The sequence below is a fragment of the Ceratina calcarata genome, unplaced genomic scaffold, assembly GCF_001652005.2.
Source record: "Ceratina calcarata isolate Rehan_Ccalc_2016 unplaced genomic scaffold, ASM165200v1 scaffold525.2, whole genome shotgun sequence".
NCBI lineage: Eukaryota > Metazoa > Arthropoda > Insecta > Hymenoptera > Apidae > Ceratina > Ceratina calcarata.
Genome location: NW_017176396.1, coordinates 438,375 through 459,066, shown reverse-complemented (window position 1 = coordinate 459,066; position 20,692 = coordinate 438,375). Strand labels below are relative to the sequence as shown.

The 20,692-nt window shown below is 36.5% G+C and overlaps 5 protein-coding genes across 10 annotated transcripts in view; 2 read left to right on the top strand and 3 right to left on the bottom strand.

The window, feature by feature from the left end:
* The window catches only part of LOC108628493 (lachesin), a 46,985-nt gene extending 39,400 nt beyond the window's left edge, over positions 1-7,585 (top strand). For both annotated transcript variants that reach the window (XM_026816485.1, XM_018030458.2), the window contains exons 5-7: positions 260-428; positions 4,331-4,488; positions 5,163-7,585. In XM_026816485.1, coding sequence (XP_026672286.1) covers positions 260-428; positions 4,331-4,437 — 276 coding nt within the window. In that variant the 3' untranslated portion in view covers positions 4,438-4,488; positions 5,163-7,585. The remainder of the gene's footprint in view (positions 1-259; positions 429-4,330; positions 4,489-5,162) is intronic.
* Positions 7,586-7,682: 97 nt separating this feature from the next.
* Ciao1 (cytosolic iron-sulfur assembly component 1) lies at positions 7,683-10,730 on the bottom strand. 4 transcript variants are annotated; one of them, XM_018030456.2, is made up of 5 exons: positions 10,518-10,716; positions 8,471-8,843; positions 8,301-8,415; positions 8,074-8,238; positions 7,683-8,019 (listed from the first exon to the last, which is right to left on the bottom strand). In XM_018030456.2, the coding sequence occupies exons 2-5, from the start codon at positions 8,831-8,833 to the stop codon at positions 7,751-7,753; spliced, it is 912 nt and encodes a 303-aa protein (XP_017885945.1). In that variant the 5' UTR covers positions 8,834-8,843; positions 10,518-10,716; the 3' UTR covers positions 7,683-7,750. The 4 variants fall into 4 exon arrangements, with proteins under 4 accessions (XP_017885945.1, XP_017885946.1, XP_017885944.1 ...); XM_018030457.2 differs by having other exon boundaries at positions 10,540-10,716; XM_018030455.2 differs by lacking the exons at positions 7,683-8,019; positions 8,074-8,238; positions 8,301-8,415; positions 8,471-8,843 and adding exons at positions 8,927-9,524; positions 9,611-10,072 and having other exon boundaries at positions 10,518-10,730.
* A 181-nt stretch (positions 10,731-10,911) lies between these two features.
* Positions 10,912-12,095, bottom strand: Sec8 (exocyst complex component secretory 8). The gene is made up of 4 exons (XM_026816499.1): positions 11,689-12,095; positions 11,434-11,595; positions 11,180-11,349; positions 10,912-11,108 (listed from the first exon to the last, which is right to left on the bottom strand). Exons 1-4 carry the CDS (start codon positions 11,743-11,745, stop codon positions 11,018-11,020), a joined length of 480 nt encoding a protein of 159 aa, XP_026672300.1. The 5' UTR covers positions 11,746-12,095; the 3' UTR covers positions 10,912-11,017.
* Positions 12,096-12,195: 100 nt separating this feature from the next.
* TfIIB (transcription factor IIB) lies at positions 12,196-14,876 on the bottom strand. 2 transcript variants are annotated; one of them, XM_026816498.1, is made up of 5 exons: positions 14,609-14,876; positions 14,024-14,147; positions 13,725-13,911; positions 13,178-13,648; positions 12,196-13,098 (listed from the first exon to the last, which is right to left on the bottom strand). In XM_026816498.1, exons 1-5 carry the CDS (start codon positions 14,733-14,735, stop codon positions 12,937-12,939), a joined length of 1,071 nt encoding a protein of 356 aa, XP_026672299.1. In that variant the 5' UTR covers positions 14,736-14,876; the 3' UTR covers positions 12,196-12,936. The 2 variants fall into 2 exon arrangements, with proteins under 2 accessions (XP_026672299.1, XP_017885978.1); XM_018030489.2 differs by having other exon boundaries at positions 12,197-13,098; positions 14,024-14,134; positions 14,609-14,865.
* A 483-nt stretch (positions 14,877-15,359) lies between these two features.
* Positions 15,360-19,854, top strand: LOC108628508 (calpain-7). The gene is made up of 12 exons (XM_026816497.1): positions 15,360-15,727; positions 15,807-15,970; positions 16,045-16,270; positions 16,342-16,664; positions 16,736-16,868; positions 16,984-17,174; positions 17,243-17,470; positions 17,554-17,798; positions 17,869-18,077; positions 18,138-18,346; positions 18,421-18,650; positions 18,725-19,854. The coding sequence occupies exons 1-12, from the start codon at positions 15,544-15,546 to the stop codon at positions 18,867-18,869; spliced, it is 2,487 nt and encodes an 828-aa protein (XP_026672298.1). The 5' UTR covers positions 15,360-15,543; the 3' UTR covers positions 18,870-19,854.
* Positions 19,855-20,692: the final 838 nt, after the last annotated feature.

The window sequence follows — 20,692 nt, the reverse complement described above, 5'->3', positions numbered from 1 at the left end:
CTCAGATGTCGCACTATTTCGGGGGGGTCAACTTAATAATGTGTCATTTAAATTAAATTATAATTAAAGCTACAAGAGCAGACGATTGTACTAGTTGTTGGGGATTTTGCGTGATCCTGTAGTTAACGGAGGTTGTTTTTCCGCCTAACGAGATCTACCGAGAAAATTTCGCTCGACGGAACTTTACGCTACCTTGTGTGTTCTTCAGCCAGTTCTTTTTTCTCATGTCCTCTCCCTTTTTTATCTCTGCCCGATATAGGTGATCAACTACGACAGTCCTAGGGGCGGTGTATCGGTGATCACCGAGAAAGGAGAAGTAACTACGTCGTATCTCCTGGTGCAGCGAGCACAGCCAGCGGATAGCGGCGAGTATACCTGCCATCCGAGTAACGCTAACACAAAGACTGTCCTGGTGCACGTACTTAATGGTATGTACATATATTTGCGAAAAAACTTGAAATTTCTGCGGTCTTAGCGTTCCCGCTTAGCGTCACCATTTTCTTCGTCTTTCTTCTCTCTCTCATTGCTTCCACTGCCAGAATGGTTTTCCCATCGAATTTACGACTTCCACAGCGTTTCGTTAATCCTAAAACGCGACGGAATTTCCGGGAGGAAAGATAAAATTCAAAATTAGAGAGCTGAAAACGAATCGTCGTTTAACCCGTGGAGTGATACGTGGAAACGTAGGTGATAGAACGCTGCGCATCTTAAGGAAGTCCCCCCGGGGTACAGCCGGTTCTGTAATTGAGTCATCAGAGACGATACGACAGGGTCAAGTCAAAAGAGTCGGAAAATCGAGTTACGCTCCGCGCTCTGCCGTTCCACTGAAATTGAATAGCAGGCTTTAAGTATGAATTTCTCAAGATGAGGCGAAATTGATTTACGCCACTGCCATTCTCACCGGCTCGATCATTTCGAGCCGTGTCGCCTGAAGGGGAGATCGAGCGAAACCTCGGGGAATGGGTTCTTCCTTTTGTAAGTCGTCCGCTGATAACGCCGCAGTTTTGGCATTATCTTTTTTATTTTCTTTATTCTTTTTTGTTATTCTTTTTGCACCAGGCGGAAGGAGCGAAACGAGTATAAAAATGAGCTACACTCTCGGACAATGCAATTTCACCTCCTGAAGACTTTCCTCCTATGCCCATAAAAACAACAGAGTTATTTAGGTGCCTCCACTTTATATAATATAATGTAACGTCGAGGAGACGCGACTAACTTTATCGTCTAAAGCGTTCTCCTTACCGTTTTTCCGTCTCCTCTTTCCTTTCCATTTTTTCCCTTCCTTTTGTTAAGCTACTGTATATCATGATTAAAGGGTCTCCAGGAAATAAACGCGGGACGTGTTCTGTATGCTTCCCTAAAAACGTAATATCTCATTAAGTCCCGTGCGAAATTCGTACAGTTACGCGAATATGTAAATTTGTAGTAGTACAACAGGAAATTAGCATACGCAAGTCAAATATACACAATAGTGCAATTTAAAAATTTTGTACGATATAGTTTCGACATTACTGTCCCCTCGCGACGCGCCTGACCGTCGATACGTTCAGCTAACGAAAGGGGTAAAAGGATTCGTAACTCGATTTTTTATCGAACTGACCCAATTTCCATACCTATGGTTGATCGTTGCAATCTCCAGGAAGTTTCCGAATTCGTTTGAGCTAATCCCAGGAAATTTGTTATTCCAATAACAAGCGTTAAGATTAAATGCCCGATGAGAAATTGTTAAGTTCTCCATTTGTCGGAATTTATTATTCGTTACCACTTTTTACCGGTTTTTTAACTTTTTCATATTTGCATAAATTAACGGAGAATGGACGCAGCTTAAACCGCACGTTCGCCGTTAAACAAACTCTCTCGCACGTTCAATTTCCTTTTTCTCCATTCTTTTTTTTTCTCGCTCCCTACCGAGTTTAAATGAAATTCCGCGTACCGATTATGTAACATCCACCGCCGCTACGGGTAGGATAAGAAATACAAATCGCGCCACTGAATCACTCCATCCGTTTCGCAAGACTTTATCCAACCTGCCTGGCTGGGAACGGCAACCCTTAGCTGGAGTGATTGCTCAACAATGCACTCGACACGCTTTTGCACCGCAATTGATAACTAGATCCGTCTATCTTTATATGTGTACGTGCGCTATCAGAAAATCTGTTCGTCTCAAATAGTATCCTTAAAGTGAAGCGAATCTCTAGTTAAATCTTAAGTTTGAGATAAGAGATGATTTGTGCCTCGGACTCAGGACATATTTTCAGATCGTTCAGACCGAATTAAGAAACACCTTCGTTGAAGATGACAATCAGATGGGCTAACAAAAGACGGTCAAAAAGTTGAATAAAACAGAGAAGGAGGAAGAGATTTCACAAGTTTCCATTAACTGGCCCGTTAATGAATTCTCGTTAAAAACTGCCCCGTTGTCGTAATCGTGTTTCTCCTGCGAAAACTCTGAACTTCCTCCTCGACACTCCCGCGAAGGAGAGAGAGAGAGAAAGAGACGAAAGAGGTGGAGAAAAAACGATCGCAGTAATTCATAACACGCCATAGTGTAGCGCAGGGGTGGGCTCGTAATTTCTCGCGGGGCTTTGGCCGCGTTTACAAAACGAATGAATCCGATCGTTCTAGCCGGAAGATAACGGTCTTAGCAAAAAGCATTCGGTCGAGTGAGAAGAGTAATTAAAGAGATTTCTCAGAGTGTGCCGGGCGTCGAGCTGAGCTCAGCTATTGTTGCAGCCGCCATCCCCCAACCCCTTATGCGGCCCGTTCCGCAAAACCATACTGCCGGGTAGATAGCCTTCAGGAAGTGGAATTCCGGATTAGGGAACCGGGCAGGATATGTCTGACAGAGAAAGATAAACGTCTATCGACGACCGGACCGCGCCAGTTTATCATAAAATCGATATACCCACCACCGCTTCTCTCCGGTCTATACCCCACGACCAAGATTTCGTCGTTCGTTCAAGGCTACTAGTACTACTACCCGCTTAGGGCGATTGTATTAGAAATGATACCCACCTCTCGCTTCTACAATCTTGTCACGTGGGTTTCGTCACGTAGACGTCGCATATATCATAGGTGATTCTTTCTCTCTCTCTCCTTCTGTACCTCTCTCTCCTCACGGGTCGTTCTCAAACCTAATCTTCGAAGTCCCGAAGGTTCCTTTCGAGTGGGAATCCATTTATGGATGACATTCGATAAATTCTCCTTCGTTCCACCTTTCCATATTTAATCTTTCATATTTTCTGTTCCTCGTTTTTCGCTTTCGGATAAAGAATTACTGTAACGACAGGATTACTGTACGTAGACTGTAGTCGGGTATTGTGTCGCGTTAATGCGTCCATACTCGAAGAAATCAGGAAAACACTCGGGTGGTGGACACAGAAGAGGCCATCGTACGGGTGGAAAGAATCCTCGGCTAGACACAGAGGCGCTTCCGAGGCATGAAGATCACTTCCCTTTGAAAGGGATGATACGCTTTTTTCTTAAAGGTGTGGTTGAAGGCTCTTGAGGCGAACACAAGGAGACCACGAGTGTGGGTGGAGGCTATTGAAGACCGTTTTAAATTCCGGCAACGATGTACATACTGATGACGGGAATTAGCCGTGCGCTGCGTGCTAAAAGAGAGAAAAAACTGAAGTTTTTCCATTCAAAGGGTCTTTTTTTCGCCGGTCTCATGAATATTCAACGGCAAATTATAATCTTTCACGCTTTTCTGACTAACGCGTAATCGTTACGGGCACTGCATTTTGCGAGTTACCATTTTTCAATGCCGTATTCCCATTCCTGTTTTGCAACATAATAGCTTTAGCTTGGATCAACAAAAGAGGGTAACGGTGTGGATAGAAACGGTATCGATCGATCGAACCGAATTTCAAATTCGAGTCTCTGGTTTACTGCAGCCGCTTACGTTCCTATCACGGGGTTTAATATTCAAGACGGTTTCCGTTAGGGAAATAGGGCCACAAAGGATAAGGGACGATCTAAATTCAGAAATAAAATATATTACATGTGACTTAATAAAATTTAACACGTGTCGCGATTGAATTCGTTTCAGATAAACGCATGATGTTTTTACACTTGGGTTCGAATTCTCTATTACAAAAATGACGTTGATTAATCGATTTGGGAAAATGAATTTGAAGAAGTTCCTCGTTGAGTTGGATTAAGGGAAGCAATAAATATTTAGCAAACCACCCTGTGGACTATAGACATTCGTACACGGCGCGGCGTCGCCTTAGCGCGGTGAAACAATTCCAATAAGACGACGAAGACGGCGACGACGGATGCTAGAGGACGGAATTCAATTTGAATTTTAATCATTGTTCGGCAGGGGAACATCCAGCGGCGATGCAACATGGTGGCCAACTGAGGCTGGCGAATCTGCCGTTCGTAATGATCTCGACGACCATGCTGGCTTTCCTGAATCATCGTTATTGAGCCGGGCTCTCCGCAGCGAGAACACGAAATCCTCGTTTCGGATATTCATCGGTAAACCTCCGCCATTTCTAACGACTCCGCTGCGGAAACTCGTCGCGGTGTTGCATGAGAAATTTAATTTTTGCATGAATGCCTGCTAAGTAGCGACGCGTCGCTTTCGAATCTCTCGGTCTTCAAGCCGAGTTGGCTCATAATTGAATTTCGGCGAAGTTCGAGCAAACATAGAGGGTTCGTGATTGCGAGGACGCGATATTTGAGCGAGGATTTTTATCAAATCATAAATTCCTTTAAGATTGAAACTAGTCTAATTTTCAATCTCTTCTGATGAAATATTCGAAATGGTTTCTTAAATTAATTCAGAACGAGTTTCATATTCCGAATAACGAATATCTGCCGTTATCTGTAACAGCAGCGACAGAACGTGGGAAGTCCCTAAGCGACCAAGTTTAGTTCATACAGGGTTAGTCCAACGAAAGCTCCTTAAAACTTCGTAACGTTAAATACTCGCTAAACTATTAACCCATTAGCTTTATAAATCATCCATTATTTAAAGCACCATTAGGAGCGTGCGAAAGTTCATTAAAAAGTAAGATTTCCGCCTTGGGACCTGTTACAAGAATCCTCTATGTACCGTTTTATCGTGAACTATTTAAAAGTTCTGCATAAACGACGCTTCAACCTTTGATCGAAATTTCAAGAGCTGCTGTTGTTTACTTTGATTTCAGATTTAATTAAAACGGCATTGGTAGCCGCTCACCGAAAATCGTCTAAGGATAAACGCACGTAGAAAACGACTGCTCTAATAAAAGTGAGGTGACAACTAGCTTGAAAGTATACGAAGATCCGTGTTAGGAAAATGTCTACGTACGAGATGAAACGGGACAGTGATCTCATATTGGATCGGAAACGCGAGAAGAAGCATCTGTGAGGGAAGACTGAAAACGAAGAAAAGAATGAAAAAAAAGGTGAAGGTGAAATCGGACCATATTGCGGCACAACTGGTGCTGAATGTATTATAAGAAAAGTAGTCTGTTGTAACGAAGTAAAATAAAACTCGACGTATAGGATGTTCCAGGACGATCGTTTCATGAGCGAAACAAAAAAAGGATGGAGTTGATAATATGAAAAGTAGAACTTTTTATATGAATTTCACACTGCAATGGATATTGACCTCGTTAGTCTATATATATATATATATATATACATATATATATATATGTTATTCTTGGCTTTGATATTTTAACCCACATGTAAAACTATGCTAATAAAATTTTGGAATTGGTAAAACGAAATTGGCTCTCCTCATATAAATTCACTTTCACCCTAGAAGCTACTCTAAGGAATCTATGAACGTTGGACATTAACTATTCAACTACGGAACATCCTATACTTAAGAAGAATATAAAAAGTAAATTATCGATGGTAACAATATAGTTCGTTGAGGACGAATTGTTTTACGCTGAAGGAAGTATGATTTAATTTGCTGTGTTACAGTTATAAGACAATACACACATGGTACTCGCCAAAATGTACGAATTACTGTTGAAATGCGACTAAGATTTTTAATTATTCCGTTGTAAACGTTTGTCGTGTTACGGCGTACATATAAGCTATGTTATACATACTGCCTACTCCGCGAAGCGCGAGGAGGCAATAGGAAAGATTTGTTTGATTCGCGACAAAAGAGGAAATGCGGGAATCGTCTTCGATGTGTAAATTGAGAATCCGGATTAAAGGCGCGAAATAAATCTGGATTATCTTCGAATTCGATCTAGTTGTTCGACGAATCGTAACTTCGAGTCGGGATAAAAAATATTTCATTCTGAAAACAAAAAAGACATGAATAACAGAGAAGTGGCGATATTTGCAATTGTTACTTTATTCTTTTTTACTGCTATTGTGTTTCGTTTCATCTGACAGAATTATGTCGACTATCTAACGACAAATGGAAATCTCCAAATGGATATCAGCGGACTACATTCGCGTTAGAGAAAAAAATTCGATAGAAAGAATAATTGGATTAGTGGTATTGAAATCGATACGCCATCAAATCTGCGTATTAAATTGCTTCATCTTAATTAATATCTTTCCTGGAAATAATCGATAATGAAGTGCTTTCTGGAGAAACTGAACGGAATTTCTAGAGAATGTAGTCACGACTGATTAATAGACGGTTAAACCGAAACGATGTCAGCGATAACAAACCGGTCCGTTTCAGCAGGACAGTAAATGTCAAACTCAAAACGTGAAAAACTAATCGACTAGCGTAATGATAAAACTGCACTTTTGAGTTCCACATTTGCTTGTTCTGCAAAAATATTCTCGATAACGTCACGTCATACGATCCACATTTGTTTGGGCATCCGAGCTCAGGGTATCCTTCCATTTCCGACGGTGTAGAGTCGCAATTTATATAAAGTGTTCAACGTATATTAGTGCATTTCGTAATTGGTGTAAAATACATACGCGCATGTACGCACACACACAGAAAGAATAAGTAAAGTTCATAATAAGAACAACCCTCTCGATTTTGTCTTCTTCGAGAAGAAATTTCATTTTAGTAAAACAACTGTATCCAAAACTCCAGAGGTAGACTTGGTAATTTGATTACTTTTGACAAGGGTCATTTTTGTTATGAACTCAATTGTTAGAATGGCAAACTTTACCCACACAGAACCGTAAAAGTTGGACCTACGAAAGTTTGCTACCAACCGACTAATTTTCGTCTATCGTTAAGCGAATCATGAAGTCGAACTTGATGAAAGAAGGATCGGACACGTGGACTCAAAATTGAGATCATTCTAATTGGACCAGTATAACGACTGTTGTATTTTATTTAGTTATAGTAACTTCCCGATGAGCATCGGTTACGCGCGTGCATTGTTAAAACCAAAGTTTCTCTTCGTAATCATCAACGCGTGAATCTGGATGGATGTGATTAAAAGGGATACGGATGAATGAATAGAACAAGTGAATAATATTCCAATAATCAAATTAAGGGAAATCGATTCTATAACGGTTACACATGTTCAAAGATTAACTGCAAACGTAGTTTAATCGCGTTATTACACGAAACCGCAGTTTCTGTTATAGCTGTAAAATGATTTATGATTTGAACCGCAATATACAATGATGATTCTTTTATGTACCTTCCCTGATATTATCACTCTCTTTCTCAAACTTTACCAGGTTCAAATAAAAATTGTCAATCCCTAAATAGGACAGGTAATTTATAATATTAATAATAAAATTTTATCACATGTAACGTATATTTCCATCACCAACGTTTATGTCGACATGCTTTATTTCTTTCTTAAACAGTGTCCAGCGGATCGGCGTCGTTCTTGGAAACGGATACTACTACAGACTTGTCCAACATGTCGTTTAAGGTAAATGCAAACGTTCGTAGAAAACCACGTTCGGAATCGGAATGATTCGTCAGTATCACACTGATCCCTTTATGTACAGCATCGAGAATGTCGTGGTGCAACATTTCTCCCGTGAGATACAAATCAGCAGACACGTTCTTTAAAAGAGATGCCCCGGATCCAGCGCAGAGAGCGACAGTTTTGATAAGACCGTCTGCAAGTCGAAATCGTAAAAGTCGGTAAACATGTTAGAAAAGAGTATTAATACCTGTCCCACGGGCGCGAGCTAATCGAACATGTTTCAAGCCAGTAAGTTCCTTCACCCGTCGCACAGCTTCCTCGACGGAGATTTTGTCCTTTAGAATACACAACCGTCCGAAACCGTAATCGCTATTAGTGGAGTTCGCTTGTATAGGCGTGCTACTTCCAAGTACTTGCACACAAAATATTGATTGTAAAATGGTATTGGAAGACGCACCTATCTTACATTATTACCATTTTCAAACGCGGAAGCCAACCAATCGTTCACGCCGCCTTTTACCGAGTCGAACGTGGTATGCGGAGAATAGACGGCTATTTTATTTTCTAAACACTTGGCGACGATCCTCTCCTGAAGAAAATAATATATGTAGCAATTTGAAAAATCTAATATGACCTATTGTTACCTTCCACGAACGTGTCGTTACGGACTTCATAGGTGCGAAGATCAAAGGATGATAAGTAATGATCATGTCTGTCTTCAAGTCCAAAGCTTCTTGCATCACGTTCTCGGTCAGATCGTTCGTTAAAAGAATATGTGAAATAATCTTTGTCTCAGTTGGCTCGACTAGCAACCCTACGTTATCCCAGGAATCCGCAAGTGATAGACTGGCAAATTTTTCCAGTGTGTTTACCACTTGGGTCAGTGGGACTCCGTTAAATTTGAGTTTTATATCGCTCATTGTGCAAAATTTATTTTTGTGTTTGAGCAGAACGTTAAATATTACGACCTTACAGTTTCTTTGGATGAAAGTGAAATTCCTGAACATTTAAGGTAGCCTGGAACAAAAAATGAGTGAATCTACTCAAGTCTGATGTGTAAGATAGAATATAAAGGAAGGATACGATAATATAAACTCTCGTCTTTTAAATAAAATTTATTAATAAAAAATACAGCTACATAGAAAACTATCATTCGTTATAAAACCAAATTTTCACTGAGCCGTCGTCGCTGGCCGAAGCAAGCTGGCCAGGAACAGTTGGATTCCATTGCACAGTATTTACATCTTGACTATGAGCAGTGTCCATTGAACAGACCATTGTAAACGTTGGCTGATGAGGATCACAGTCGCCGTCTTCTTTAAATATCCTAATAATGTCGTCACCGCATGCAGTCACTAATAAACCCGTTGTTTTACACCAGTCTATGTCGTATATCGTCCTTGTATGATAACCAGATATCGTGCACACGCACTTCCATACAGATTCGTTATTCGTTGTAACGATTCCTGGCTCATTACCGGGCTTGTACTCTTGCCATATCTTCACTGTTTGATCGTCGCTACAGGTAGCAATTCTGTTGCCCGATTTATCCCACGCAAGACTCCAAACTGTCGATGTGTGAGATGACAACGTTGCCATGCAAGACCAATCATTGTCTGCAGCATCCTCTTTGAATATCTTCACAGTATTGTCATAACTGGCAGATGCTACAATTTCTTCATTGGGATGCCACCTTACCTATAATTATTTGTTTTCTATTTCTGTCTAATATCCAGCGAAGATCATGATATTGCAATTCTACTCAATATATGGCATTCACTTACCTTTTTTACATCTTGAGTGTGGGCATTAATAACAGCAGCACATTCGTATTCGTCGTCGTTTACTTCCCATATCCAAACAGATTTATCTCTACTGCAAGTAGCCAACAACTGTCCACTACAAGCCCAACTAACACTTTTCACTTCATTCTCATGCCCTTCCAAAGTTGCATTACATTCAAACTGCCCCGACTTTTTATCCCATACAGCAGTAGTAGCATCGAAGCTAGCAGAAGCTATATAATTTCCACAAGGAGACCACGCGATCTCTCTTATGGTTCTAGTATGGCCTTCGGTTAAAATAGTTTTCACAGCCCATTTAGTATCTTGTGATCCCCATATTATAATTGTCTTATCTTCGCCGCAAGACGCTAGGTACGTGCCTTTTGGATGCCAGCAAACATTCCACACTCTCCCCCTATGTCCAGTCAAAGTCTGTTTTAATTCCAATGTACCCATCTCTACCTGGAACAACAAATTCTTGTTTTTTAAATGTTTAATTGCTTTACAATGTCTAAATCTGTGAGAGCTATTATGGACATCGCTGGGGAAACGTAAGTGGGAAATGTTTACGCATCGAGATAGTTATCGTTTCGCAGTCATTGTTGATTCGAACAACTTTAAGAGCAGTAAATATTTAAAAAAAATGGTATCTGCGAAGAATGTTCTTCTCGTAAAAACCTCCGAGTCATGAATGCAAATCATCGAGATCATCGCAAAAGATTTTACGATAATAATGAATTAGAAATTAATTGCATAATGTTTTTAAACACCAATGCTTAAGACGAAATTTTAAATGAACATGTAAGACTAAGAAAACATGTAAGAACATGAAGATTAAGAAGTATTTCGTAAATTAAAAAATAAAGAACAGTATTCAATGTAACCAAATAGTTGTTATGGTACTTACGATATACGTTTTGAAGACTTACTGATTTCAAGGTGCAAGTGGAAAAATTATCTACAAGCTTTATCGCTTGCATGAACTTTCAGGGCAATTATAATGTAAAAAAATGCAGGTAAATAATACTAATACTATTAATATATATCGTTATCACGTGCGTCGTATAACCATGAACCACTGACTGACCCGACTGACTGGCAACGCGACAAGTATTTTAAAAACGACTAGACCAGTATGCAATCAAATACTTAAAATCTACTAAACATATATTTATGAGATCATTTATAAAAAATAACTGATAACAAAATGGGGTATGATATGCATACATGTACTTAATTAGGATTTTTTATTTCATTTTTATTGTGTAAATATCAAAAGGGTAGAAATATAATAGAAAAGATGTGATTCGAATATAGTTTATATTTCATGTTTTCTTACATATAAATACAAAACAATTAAATTACAATCCATTTACAACTAGCTAGAAATATACCTAATAATAATTATCAGTCTGATATTGCGTTGTATGATGTATTAGATACTGATAATGAATCTGCGTCTGTCAGAGGTAACATTCTAGTACATGAATCAGAAGTTCTAGAAAAAACATAGGTTGAAAAATTATGGATAATTTCTTAAAATCACTTCTTTGAGACAGTCATACTTACACATCTTTTAAGAGATGTAGAACATGTTTATGTTCAATCCCTTCCAACCATAAATTCAATAATTCTTCCCTTTTGCACCTCAATAGCTGTTTACAGGCATTTAAATTTTCCTTGACGGCATGAATCTTTTCTCTAGAAGCTGTCACTTTTTCTGATAAAGCGCTGAATATCTATAGTAAGAAATCGTTGTAAATATCAAATATCAGTATTGTGCACATTATCATCATAATTATAGACTATATATTAATATTTACTTGCATAACTTGTGTAAGATCCTGATCATGTAACGACACTAATTCATCAAGCCTTTGATCACTCTTCTTATATTCCTTTTCGAGCTTAGCTTTTTCTATCTCTCGTTGCTCATTAGTTTCACTTGCCGACAAAGCCCGAATTACAGAAATCAGTAAACCACTCTGAAAATAAATAGACGATTGCAAATTGAATACATTATTGAAATTCTTTTACATATTAAAGTATTTAAAGAAAAATTAATTTGTTAAACTCACAGTTTCTTTAGTAGGTTTGATACCTCTTGGAGGTTTAGTGGGAGGCATTGAATTCATTTCGTATTAACTTTAAAAACCAATGTAAAAAACTAGACGTCGAAATACTACGTTAAAATTCTTTCCTTTCTTCAACTGAAATGGATTTGCATATATTGTCAGACGTTACGTAGGTTATACCACTATGCAATCGTTCCTCGATGTTTCAAGATGCATTTTTACGAGAATCCTTAGAATTACAAGGGCATTAAATAATTACTATTTATGTGGCAAATGTTAATATTTGCTGTTTCTTACTGTATAGTAAATACAAGTTCTAAGAATGACATTAGAGACATTGAGCATTGACAAGTGACAGACACACACACACGTACATTTCTTGACATTATCACAGTATTTAAGTATACTGTGATAATGTCTTACGATACAGAAGATATTAATGTAATGGTTCACATTTTAATAATCATAACAATATATTTTATTAATGTAACTTTACATACAATTAGAGATATGCATATATATGAATTTCATATCTACTACATTATATAGTTAAAAATATTTTGTACGGTATTGCATTGTTTTCGAACTTCTTTTTGGAATTGTTTAAAAATCATTGTTATTGTTATAGTTTGTATGCAAGCATTACGTGAAGAATAAGACACGTGTACAGGCATTAGAATCCGTAATTCGACTTTTAATCAATATCATTCTTGATGATTAGCATTTAGTAAAAGTATCACAGAATTTACCGTACAATTTCACCTACTACTTTTTATGTTCAGTTGTCACTGCGTTTTTTTACTGCAAACTGAATACAAACAGTTATTGTGCTCTATAAAGATGTACATGTAAATTTCGTTTTTTGTATCAAATATAAATCTTACAAACTTCATTCTTTCAATTTTAACATGTTGAAACACGCCAATCATAATACAATCGTTTTACCTTGACGCCTAAAATAATTTATTCATTTTTACAATAACATTGCAAGGAAATTATAGTCGTTATTCACATTGGAGAGATTATCAGGATATTATCGTGGTAAATATCCCAAAATGGTAGAAACAAAGATAGAGCAAAGAAAAAGAGAAAGCAGAATCGATACATAATAAATTAAATAATAGAAACATTTCATAAATTATCCAGGAATGTATACTGTAAATAAAACAAATTATTTAAAGATGAGATATTCAAGATATGTAACTATTGTTTCAACATGATAAAATATACGCAGAAACAGGCCCGTTAAGTTTACATTTGTGGTAATTGATCAATCGGTGTTGCAAATTTAAAATCTTCTGGGAACAGTTTTCCTGCGTGAGGATACATCAACTTATAAGACTGCCTAATCGTTACGTCTGCTACTCCAGCAATATCGCCAATCTCTTTCTGCGATCTTTTATCTTCTGACGCCTAAACAATAACGAAGTATATGAGAATCTATAAAAATACAATGCGTATCGGCATCCATCTCGATTACAATTTTAATTACCTGCGATGCCATATAGATTGCAGCGGCTGCTACTGAAATAGGCGATCTTCCAGGCACGATATCGATTTCTACCGCCTTCCTCGCGATGTGCGTAGCTGCTCTTTGCACCATATTAGGAAGACCAAGATTGGAACAAAATCTTGACATAAAGTCGCCCGTCGTGATAAGATCCACGCTTGTTTCAAGCGCTTTTAATATCAATTTGAAACATCTTCCGATTTCTTTCTTGCTGATCTTGCTGACCGCGCAGATCTCTTTAAAAGTACGAGGCACTCCTTCCTGTCTGCAGGCAATGTATAAACAAGCGGAGGCAATCGCATCGTTCGCGCGTCCCTTTAAATTCTTGCCATCATGGACTTGTTTAAACAAGTTGTTCGCTCTGTCAACAATAGTTTTGGGTAAATTGATACGATCGGCCATGCCGTTTATTTCGCGGAAAGCATTGATCAGCGCTCTGTCAGAGCTACTCATCTGAAATGACCCAATTTGTTATTTTTAAAGAAATAAAATCAAAAGATTATGAATAACAGTATTTACAGATACGTACTGTACGTCTGTTTTGATATTTCGAAGCACCAAAAGCATCGAACGATGCTGGGCCTGTTCCAGGTCCAATCATTGTGGATAAATCTGAACCATTGAGAAGCGGATTTTCTGGGCCACCAACACGCGAAGGATCAACTCCAGCTTTCTCATTGCTGAATGTTCTCCATTCTGAACCCACATCTATCACTCTATCAAATAAATATTAAAACTATCAAGACATAAGAGAAAAAAGAGAATGCAAAGTATGTAATGTTAAATTTCAATTCATAACTATTATTTAGAAATCATACGTAAATTTACCTGTCTCCAACAACTAGTCCACATTCTGAGCAGATCTGATCTCCTGCTCTGTAGTCCTCGATAAGAGGTGCATCTGGGTGTGCATAACAACAAACTTTGTTTGTCTCATGCCTGCAAAAGAAAACTAAGAAAATATACCTCATATTAATGTGTACGCATGTACACATGTGATAATACCGCTGTGCTGTGATTATTAATAATAGCTTCCAACAATTGGAATTCCTATGGCAATCGCGTACGTTTAAGATATATTAAAAAACTGCAAATGTTTTATTTTCTTATTTGCCAACTTCGTTACGACCGTTGAATAATAAACACAGATTCTTTTTACAAGAAATCCACTATATTTTAACACAAACTTAACAGTAAGGTCCTGTTACATTTTGAGAAACAATCAAATGAAAGCGTGTAAGAAATAAACAAACATTGTTGCTGTCAGATTTCATAACCATAGCCTACAAACTGTGTAATTCCTGAATTAAGTCGCTTTAATCTCAAGTAACATGTACTTGCGGAACATGATGTTGAAGCAAACATTACTGGCGATAGTTAGAAAACGTTGAACGAAATTTTTGCAAAATTTACCTTGACGAACTTGCCATATTTTGGATTTGTGTTTTTCCACTCTGCCGCATAAGTCAATGCAGATACTCAATGTATTTGAATGTATGTATCTACAATATCCGTGCATGTATACGTGACTGAACCGCATAAAATAAAATGGATGTGAGGTTCATTACTCAAACTTCAGGGAAGACTCACGTCCAATTCTTCGTTATTTAACAATTCCAAAAGTTGATTCGTTCAGCATTAACAATTAAGATTAACGATTTGAAAATAAATAAACAAAACTGCAAGTATGTTGAGGAATACTTTTCCTTTGCTAATAAAACTTAAATTATCTATATCTATACGTACGCGAAACAGAAATCTTAGAATGTTAAACGTTTACAGATCTGGAAATAATAAATGGAAATTCACAAAATTCAGACTTAAATAAAAATTCCAGTGATCTTCAAAATTTTACGAAATTATTAGGAATCTCCAGAAGTTGGAGGATTTCGAAATTTACTTTATTATGCTTTCACTTTTTATACGGAATAATAAAGAGTAGACAGAGACACGTTAATTCTATTTTTGTAGTCTGTCCTTTGAAACGATAATAGAAAATATATCTTATCACTTCATTGGTGCATAAGAAAAATACGAAATGATGAACACTTGAATTATACTTTTATGAATCATTGTCTATAGTCATATGTCTATAGTCATATGTCTATAGTCTTTGTTTATTTCGCAATAATATATACTAATATATAACCTTTAATTTTTCTAGTTGAGACATTGTTTTAACGATTTTTAGATTGCATATCGCATAATGTCAGTTGATAAAATTTATGCAGTATTTCTAATATTAAATGAGTAACAAATTTCAATATATAATGTGTTATGTATTTTTGAAGTAAATAAAGTCACGACGAAGAAATCGCGATACAATTTTCGCAAAATAATCTTACAAAATGACGCTTGAAGACGCACAAAATGCGGCTAAAAGGGCGGTACAGTTTGACAGCAACAATCAGTATAAACAAGCATTGTATTACTATAATGTAGCTGTGAAATATCTTTCGGAATTACAAGATTCTATGTATGATCAAAAGATATCGGAATATCGTGAGAGAATATCGACGATAGAGAGTCTTAGTAAGTACTACTAATTGGCTTATTCCATGCTTTCATAATGAATTAATTGGGAACCAATAAATCATTTTGACTGGTACAGTTATCGAAGAAGAACAAAAACGTCATAAAGCACAACCGACTCAACAATCCAAGTTACAGAGATGTAAATTCCTTATGAACCAAGCACAAGACGCAGACGAAGCTGGTTTGAAGGATATTGCTGTAAAATTATACACAGAGGCTGCTACGCTTGGACTCAATCTGGTACATAAAATAATCTTAATTTTCTTTGATAATTCAAAACTATTTGGGAAGGCAATAAGAAGATAATATTGCAGTCACAAGAAACCATTGATGCAGAGGTAAAGGCAAAATTGAAATCCCTTGTAACATTAGCTATTGATAGAGCAGAATCTTTAAAGGGTTTAAAAACGATTGATAGCAATGACGTTTTTAAAAGTCTTTCCAAATTACCTCCTGTACCAGAAACAAATTTGGACGAAGATGTGGATAAATTACCGTCTCCAACAAGTCAAACAGCTACTACTAGTTCTACTAATGCAGGCAATGATTAATTTCTTTGTTTTCACTGCAATGGAAATTCCTATCTAATTTCGTTCATTTCTGACACGCAGGAAAACAAACTCGACCACCGCTTCATCGCGGAAGTAGTGCACATTTGAAAGTAAGTGGCGGTAGTTCAAGTTACACAGACGAAGAGAAAAGAGTTTTACTTCATAGTTCTCACATCAACGATAATGAGTTCGTACCTTTCATGAGCATCGATCTCACGGAGAAATTTCAATATGCTATCCCGTTCACCGATAAAGATGGTTTATTAGAATTAGCACCGAAACAAAAGGCGGAATTCGCAAGATGGTGCCGACCGGAGGAATTATTCTCCGATACAAGAATGGTTAAAATGCATCACGTCGATTATTACAGTATTAAACAGACTGTTAGTACAAATAGCAGTAATTTCTATAAAGTAATATTCTGGAATCGAATTAAGTGTTTATTTTCATGCAGGTCGTGTCCGATTGTTCCTTCGTTGCTTCTCTTGCAGTTAGTGCACAGTATGAAAAACGATTTGGACGTAGACTGATCACGTCTATTATTTATCCAAAGAATAGAAATAAAGAACCAATATATAATCCATTTGGTAAGCATCGTATAACATATATTAGCATTTTTCAATTTATAGAATTCAGTATGTTTACATTCTCGTTTTGAGATCTCATGCGAATGAAAATTAAATTGCGAGTATTTTATATTAGGAAAGTACATGATGAAACTACACATTAACGGTGTTCCACGCAAAATTATAATAGATGACTTATTGCCTGTAAGTCGATACAACCAATTACTTTGTTCCTACTCTAGCAATCATGGTGAGCTGTGGATTTCATTACTCGAGAAAGCATACATGAAAGTAATGGGCGGCTATGATTTTCCCGGTTCGAACAGCGTAAGTTTCATTTCTATATCTCTTAAAACATGAAATGTATTCATTACCAATAAAATATTGTTATTTAGAATATTGATTTGCATGCCTTAACGGGCTGGATTCCTGAGAGATGGGCTATAAGACCTGGAGAGCCTGATTTCAATAAAGACAATTTATTTAATGTGTTGTTGACACGTTTACACAAAGGCGATGTACTTGTAACAGTTGCTACTGGAGAACTATCTGATTTGGAAGCCGACAGGACAGGTCTTGTTCCCACCCACGCCTACGCCGTACTCGACGTCAGGAAAATAAATGTAATTAAGAAATATTTGAAAAGAATAAAAGAGGTACATAATATAATTTTTATAATACACGGTTAATAGTTACTTATTTGTAGGATGAAAGATTACTGCAGTTAAAAAACCCTTGGTCGCATTTACGTTGGAAAGGAAATTACTCCGAACTTGATGGAATACATTGGACGAATGAATTGAGAGAAGTATTAAATTACGATCCAGATTCTGCGGCTCAGTTTGATAACGGGATTTTTTGGATTGATTACGATAGTATCTGTCGATTCTTTGATGTATTCTATTTGAACTGGAATCCGGGCTTATTTAATTACACTTACTGCATTCATCAGTAAGTTTATAACGAAGTGCAATTGAAAATTACGATTGCAATTATTTTTCACAACAATATTTCATTGTAGAATGTGGAATGCAGGGATAGGACCAGTGAAGGACGCCTATAATATAGGTGACAACCCGCAGTTTTTATTGGAGGTGAAAAGCAATGTTAGAGGAGCGGTTTGGATTCTGCTTACAAGACACATTACGGATATAGCAGATTTTAGACAGAATAAAGAATACATAACAATATTAGTTTACAAGAACGATGGGAAGAGAGTTTATTATCCTTGTAAGTAAAACAATTTCATTTGCGTTAGTCTCAAATTTAATTGCGAATATTCGATAATAGACGACCCACCGCCATATATTGATGGCTTGAAAATAAACAGTCCGCACTACCTCTGCAAAATAAAGCTGGACACTCAAAGTGATACTCGATATACTTTAGTTATATCGCAATATGAAAAGACAAATACAATATACTATACCTTGCGCGCTTATGGATCGTGCGAATTCTCATTAAGAAAGATACCAAATTATTATAAATACGAAAAGGAGGTATATCTTTCGTCATTCTTGATAACTATATTAAATTTCATATTTCACACTATGATTAATAAGAATTTATTTAGCTCACTGGTCAATGGAAAGATATTAGTGCTGGCGGATGTGGTAATCATCCAACGTATCAAAATAATCCGCGTTATCAATTGGTATTGGAAAGTTCGATGAATAATAACTACCTGCTGATTATATTAAAGGGACCTAAACAGTATCAAATAGGATTTGATATAACATCGATTGTATTGACCGATCCTGATGCGCCTAATGCTTTCAAAACGAAGAGCTCTGGCCCATTCAGGTATTATATGAAATGGGCTTTAGTTTCCCATTAGCTCGCAGTTCCTAAATTATTGATGATCTAATTTGATACAGGTCAGGATTCGTCTACTTGGAATTAGAAGATATACCAGCAGGTACATATCATATTATTCCGTCAACGTATATTCCTGGACAAGAAGGGCATTTCTTTCTAATTTGTAAATCATTCTGCAAATTGCAGCTTCAACCGCTTCAATAACGTAATTACTTTATACAAAAAGACCTATTAACACATTTACTTTTATATGATAAATTTCTAACAACGCGTTGAATAATTTATTATAAGCATAATGCATTAATTTATTAGTATGCACTAATTGTGATACGTGAAAAGACAACTAAACGGATGCATAATATACAGGGTGTCCCGCATGTGTAGGGCCCGCACTGAGTCACGGCCGAGCGATCCGAGTCAGCCTACCCGTGGCTGAGCGCAGGTCCTACGCGTGTTCTCATTAGTCAGTGTTTTTCGTTGATAATTAAAAAATCACTTTGCATTTCACCAAAAGAAATTGTTGTTCAGAAACACCTTTAGAATCACACCTTTTCGGCTGTAACACTTCTTCTGGGACACCCTGTATTCATATCTGCTGTTATAGTCATTAACAAACACTGTGATGAGTATTAATATATTGTACAAAGATCGTTAACGCTAAAGTCGATGTTATAATTCTTTTCGATAATATAAAGGCGTGAAATGAGAGAAGAAGATTGTAATAAGGAAATTCATTAAACGGTGAATTGTTATAAAAAAATGTTCCTTTTTTATTTTATATTTGGAAAGTACAAATTAGTAATCAGACTAGACAACTACTGACTGGATAATGAAAATTTGTGGCACTTTTATTCATAATTCAGCATTTGCTTGATGCGTTACTGATTTGGCACGTACGCAGCTAAATTTCGACGAATGTAGTTTTTAAGTATTTTAAACTATTTAATATTTTGTACTGTCCTTATACAGATAACAGGAAGTATCTCTTTTTGATGATTTATGCCAAATTAATTACTAAACAGCATTCGTGTACATACTCGATGAAAATGCAATTGTGAATACAATAATAATTTTTATGAAACATATTTAGTAAGAAATATATTTCACGAAAAAAGAAACATAGTTTTGCTCGTAAATCATAAGCAACGTCAGGAAAAGCATAATTTGGTTTATTCGCAGAAATTACTGCATTTCGTGTCTACTGAATAAAAACTAATACTAAACCATTACTTCGCAATCTTTCTAAACTGTTTTATTTATTACGTCTTAGCCTTATACGTTTCCATATTTCTCGAAATATATGCAATAATTTACACTACAGAGATACTGAATCTTAACAAAAATGCTGTTTATGCTGTATTGCTGTAATCTTAAACCGAAATGAAAATGATCCAGCTCGTTCACATATCTCAGAGTAGCTTAAAATTAAGCGATTATACTTATAATTACCACTAACTGCGATATTATCTCTTATCAACGTAATTAGTAGACTGTAAATAAATAAATTGGTAATCTATATGAAGTCATGATGTATGAAAACAGGAATCGAGTAAAACGAAAATATATTTACATAATTGCTGAAATATAAATTATAAAAAAAGAATTATGGACAATTATACAAAAAATGTACACATAAAAAGAAACGTGATATTATCGAATTTAAATGAAATTAAAGAGAAACCTGTATTGAGTGAAACTGTTAAAATGTAATGTCGTTAAGAATATCCATTCTTGTCTTGTGATTATGATCTTTTAGATGCACATATGCAAGGCACTGTTGATAATAATTCATTATTATTATCAGTAAGACAGAAGATATTAAAACAATGCTGTCTTCACTCTCATGATATGCCTAACAGATTCACCCAATTTTTAATGACATGCAATGACATGTTCAGTCCAGTCTTGCTTAAGGATGTATTGGCTATATAGTCAATCCCAAAAGTTTATGTACCTTAGAAAAACGCATTTCCTATAATTAAAAAGAAATCAGACGTCGGAAGAATAATGCTAATAATAAATAGCTA